General features: G+C 42.4%; 1 protein-coding gene across 1 annotated transcript in view; it reads right to left on the reverse strand.

Annotated features, from left to right (window-relative positions):
- Positions 1–640: 640 nt before the first annotated feature.
- LOC138351434 (tropomyosin Tod p 1.0102-like) overlaps positions 641–5,708 on the reverse strand; it is a 14,866-nt gene continuing 9,798 nt past the window's right edge. The window contains exon 2 of the mRNA XM_069303257.1: positions 641–1,276. Within this exon, the coding sequence (XP_069159358.1) occupies positions 641–1,276 (636 nt within the window). The remainder of the gene's footprint in view (positions 1,277–5,708) is intronic.

Raw genomic sequence — 5,708 nt, forward strand, 5'->3', positions numbered from 1 at the left:
AACGCCTATAAATAGACACCTGGCAGCACAATCTCACCTCACCTGACTATGAACTTCTCCAAGACATGGCTCAATAAACTGATAATTCAAGTGAAACTTTAAGTTATTCAACAGGTTGAATAACTCTTAATTCCAATGAAGGTATTCTGGATCAGAATTTACGAGGCAAATACGCAAACCTCTTACTAAATCTATACATCTTTCCTCATTCACTGGGGTTGTGTTTACACTTATTAAAGAGTATATGTGCTCTAAAGCACCACTATATTGCATAAGAACAGTAATAACTTTGTGTTGTGAAGTCTCAATGAATGACCAAGACTCTATTTCTCTCGAGAATTTTCAATACTAATGCCAATCAGAATCTTCAACTTTCATGACACGGGAAATTTTCCCGACTAAGAGAAAATTCTCTTGGCCGGATTTCTTATGCCAGATATTTCCACTTATTTGAATTTACAAATCATTTAGTGGCATTAAGATTTGCGCTTCTTCACGGCGTGACTGAAAAGCCGGTATGAATATGTAAGGCCCCCAGAGAACATGTTTCAGTGCGCCATTGTGTTATCTATTTTCGGGAGAAGGAAGGGTGCCCCCAGAGACGTGGGGATCTTGCTTGTTCCCTCTGAGGTGGCCACATTCAGGCCTGTGTATGTGCTTCATCAATATTACTTTCAGCGTCGGTAATATTACTTTCAGCGTCGGTAATATTGCTTTCAGCGTCGGTAATATTGCTTTCAGCGTCGGTAATATTGCTTTCAGCGTCGGTAATATTGCTTTCAGCGTCGGTAATATTGCTTTCAGCGTCGGTAATATTGCTTTCAGCGTCGGTAATATTGCTTTCAGCGTCGGTAATATTACTTTCAGCGTCGGTAATATTGCTTTCAGCGTCGGTAATGTTGCTTTCAGCGTCGGTAATATTGCTTTCAGCGTCGGTAATGTTGCTTTCAGCGTCGGTAATATTGCTTTCAGCGTCGGTAATATTACTTTCAGCGTCGGTAATATTGCTTTTAGCGTCGGTAATATTGCTTTTAGCGTCGGTAATATTGCTTTTAGCGTCGGTAATATTGCTTTTAGCGTCGGTAATATTGCTTTCAGCGTCGGTAATATTGCTTTCAGCGTCGGTAATATTGCTTTCAGCGTCGGTAATATTGCTTTCAGCGTCGGTAATGTTGCTTTCAGCGTCGGTAATATTGCTTTCAGCGTCGGTAATATTACTTTCAGCGTCGGTAATATTGCTTGCAGCGTCGGTAATAGTACAACGGTCACCCACGTACTACAAATACAAATCAACAACAGACCCTAAACACCGAACCTAACCAATGCCTAAACATGCACACTATGGTAATATTGTGTCCGGAGTGAGGCCAGACCGACAACCAGAGCGCAGCTCCATAGTCTCCTGAGACTGATGGATGCGTACTGCTAATATATAATATATTAATTTATTTTTTAGAAAAATTCCTAATTTGAATGAACAGACTGTTAAAATTGTTAAATGCGTATTAGGGGTCGGCCGCTGGATGGAATGGACTTGGTCTGAGGACGGGTTGTGTTTACACGTGATTCCAACCCGACATTAGGTAGGCTCGTTAAAGCGGAGACCGTCCCCGAAAGACTCATTTATCAATTTTAACGTATAATGTGATCAAAATAGGTTTGTTTTCCTTCATATATTATCTTTATTATACATGCAAGACACGGCGAGGTTAACGACATTATTAAGTGAAGCCTTACCACAGCCATTTGTCCAGCAGAGAGAGAGCCCCGTTACCTAATGCCCCGCAACTCTGATGAGCCTGTCGGTCGACCAGACGGGATCACTGTGAATCCCTGGAAGAATGATAGACAGTTGGTGTGGGACTACACTTGCGTTTCAACTTTAGCCAACACCTATGTTAACTTCAGTGCTACACAAGCAGGAGGTGCTGCCAATCACCGGGAAGCAGCCAAGTCACGTAAATACAGAGACCTTGATCACCACTACAATTTTGTCCCCATTGCCTCAGAGACACTTGGTGCCAGGAGTAAAAGTGCTGCAAGTTTTTTGAAGGAGCTGGGGTCCACGTTAATTTAAACAACTAGAGACCCTAGAACTGCCAGTTTTCTTTTTCAGCGCCTTAGTGTGGCGATCCAGAGAGGAAATGTTCACTGCATCCAAGGTTCCTGCCCGCCATCTGAGGAGCTGGAGGAGCTCTACAACTTGTGACAAGTAGTCTTGTACCCTGCATGTAACCAATGTTGTAACCCTTTTTGTGTAATGACATTTAAAAAAAAGTTAGATATATATACACACACAAAAAAAAGAATAAGGGTGGTAGGAGAAGACAATATCAAAGTGTTCAGTGAGGATCCACAAGGTTTTCTCTAAGTACTCATCATTTTCTTCTCCGAGGCTATGGGTCCCTACACTTGCACCAGAGGTGGTACCCCCTTACAGTTCTATGGGGTTGGCTTTGAGGGAGTGTTTAGGATCTGTTGGCGATTATTTGTATTTCAGGTACGTGGGAGAAGCTTTTATAGCGTTGAAGTTCGAACAAAAGTTGTGATTCGAACAGAGGTCGCCAGCGGAAACACTGTTCGAGAAATGAGTGATCGTCATCAGCTGTGAATTGTGTGTAGACCGTTTTTTATTCATATTCAGGGGATTTTGTCATCTGCATATAAAATTATATATATATATATATATATATATATATATATATATATATATATATATATATATATATATATATATATATATATATATATATATATATATATATATATATAAGAGTTATTACATTTTTTAAAGCATTCGTCTATGTATATTAATGTTGGTTTATATTCAAGAAAATATAATGATATCATCTATGAATGTAATCACGTTCGTAATCATATAATACAATCACTCTGGTAATACAATCACCCTCTTCTTATGATACTATTTCTCTGGGGAATACAATCATCTTCATCATCTCCTGATACAATTAATTTAGGATGACAACTACCCTTGTACCTGGATCTAATCACTCTTGGAATACAATCACCCTCATCCTCTGATATCCTCTAACAGAGGAATACAATCATTATCATACCCTGATACCATCTCTCTGGTTTGGTATCAGGGGATACCATCCCCCCTGATACCATCAGGGGGATGATAATCACTCTGTCATCCCCTAATATGACCTATCTGAAGGGACACAGTCATCTCTATCATCCAATGACGCTATCTCTCTTTGGGAAATACAATCGCCACCATCGTCCCCTGATACCATCTCTCTGGGGAATACAGTCACAATTATCACCACTAAACATCTACCCCATCACTTGCTCTTTTGACTCTATCTCTTAAAGGTCATGATTGAATCAGATAACTTTTTATTACATTTAAACCGATTATTAAATATTGCAAATACACATTTGGCCATTTTGAGAGAACTGTCACTCTGAATTGCTGAATTGTAGAAATTAATCCAGAGAAATATATATATATATTTGAGCTTGATAAAATATATTATATATATATATTAAGTGCTTGATAAAAATTTAGCAATAATAAATTATTGCTAAATTTTCTCAACATTTAATAGCGTTAGTTGTAATTTCTCTGAGTGTTACCATTGTGTGTCTTCCTCCAAATATTGGTTCATAAAATTCATAACTGAATCAGCCAGTTGGAATAAATGTTGTAATGCATATATGATTGCTCTTATTTATACTGATGCTAAGAATATAGAAACATAGAAATCTCTCACTGTAAGATCAGCAATGCTAACAATGCGATCATGTTTAGGCGAATATCCTTAAAGAAACGCCTTTAGCTGGCCTATAACTTAGCTGAAGATATAATGACCGAACCACACATCTGGAAACGAAGAAACGACAACGTTTCGGACATACTTGTCCTGGACAAGTATGAAGTTGTCCAGGGGGGCAAAAAGGAGTAGTTGTCCAGGGGGGCAAAAAGGAGTAGTTGTCCAGGGGGGCAAAAAGGAGTAGTTGTCCAGGGGGGCAAAAAGGAGTAGTTGTCCAGGGGGGCAAAAAGGAGTAGTTGTCCAGGGGGGCAAAAAGGAGTAGTTGTCCAGGGGGCCAAAAAGGAGTAGTTGTCCAGGGGGGCAAAAAGGAGTAGTTGTCCAGGGGGGCAAAAAGGAGTAGTTGTCCAGGGGGGCAAAAAGGAGTAGTTGTCCAGGGGGGCAAAAAGGAGTAGTTGTCCAGGGGGGCAAAAAGGAGTAGTTGTCCAGGGGGGCAAAAAGGAGTAGTTGTCCAGGGGGGCAAAAAGGAGTAGTTGTCCAGGGGCAGTCATACATAGCGGGGGACAAGGTGAGGGTAAGGGGATAAGGGCAACAGTTTACATAGGGTAAACGGTTGGGGAAAACTGGTACTCTCGGTGGGCAGGAAGACCTCGGTAGAGATGTTGTCATTATCCGGTGTTGTATTGTGAGGTCTGGGTCTAAGTGTCGGCAGGGTGATGTATTGTGAGGTCTGGGTCTAAGTGTCGGCAGGGTGATGTATTGTGAGGTCTGGGTCTAAGTGTCGGCAGGGTGATGTATTGTGAAGTCTGGGTCTAAGTGTCGGCAAGGTGATGTATTGTGAGGTCTGGGTCTGAGTGTCGGCAAGGTGATGTATTGTGAAGTCTGGGTCTAAGTGTCGGCAAGGTGATGTATTGTGAAGTCTGGGTCTAAGTGTCGGCAAGGTGATGTATTGTGAAGTCTGGGTCTAAGTGTCAGCAAGGTGATGTATTGTGAAGTCTGGGTCTAAGTGTCGGCAAGGTGATGTATTGTGAAGTCTGGGTCTAAGTGTCGGCAGGGTGATGTATTGTGAAGTCTGGGTCTAAGTGTCGGCAGGGTGATGTATTGTGAAGTCTGGGTCTAAGTGTCGGCAGGGTGATGTATTGTGAGGTCTGGGTCTAAGTGTCGGCAAGGTGATGTATTGTGAGGTCTGGGTCTAAGTGTCAGCAAGGTGATGACACTCAGCGTGAGTGTCGTGTCATGTGCACTTAGCGTATGGTTTCTCGGGCGCCAGAAACCACAGGCAAACGTTGAGCTCCACCAAACAAGGGCCTCAGTCCCAGCAGCAGTACAGAGGGAATTACCAAAACTCGCCGAGACAAAAATAATACTATATCTATGATCCTGTACCTCAATTACCTCCAAACTAGTCTAGAAGTAAGTATAGGATTACAGTCAGGATGAACAAACCCAATCACTCCAAAACGAATCCACATAAAAATAGGATTCATTTTACCTCTACTCGCTTTATCTGCAACAATGAATGCAAAAATTTGCAAGACTCCAACTTAGGACACTGTGACTTCATCAGCCAAAAACTGGCACAGCCGGAACAAGAGGCCACCTTCAGGATATCCCAACAGGCAGCCCAAACGTCAGGCACAATGGATCGCCTTCAGGATGTTCCTCCAGGATTACACCCAGTGAACACCCAGCGACGGATAATCAATGAATGGTCTCCGATAGACACAGTCTGGTGGATAATGGGCGCATGACTCGGGTTACGGGTGGCCATTAAGATCACCTGTCAATATCCGGGGTCGGCAGCCAGCCCACAGCTCGGGTACATAGTAGCTTTGAGCTATTTGAGCCCCGCTCCTCGCTATTAACCAGTGATGATTGAGTAGACCTTACCAAGGGCGTCGAAGACCCTTACTGGGGAGGTGTCTGGTTGCTAAGGGCCCTGGAAGACCCTTACTGGGGAGGTGTCGGGTT

The sequence above is a fragment of the Procambarus clarkii genome, chromosome 49, assembly GCF_040958095.1.
Source record: "Procambarus clarkii isolate CNS0578487 chromosome 49, FALCON_Pclarkii_2.0, whole genome shotgun sequence".
Lineage (NCBI taxonomy): Eukaryota > Metazoa > Arthropoda > Malacostraca > Decapoda > Cambaridae > Procambarus > Procambarus clarkii.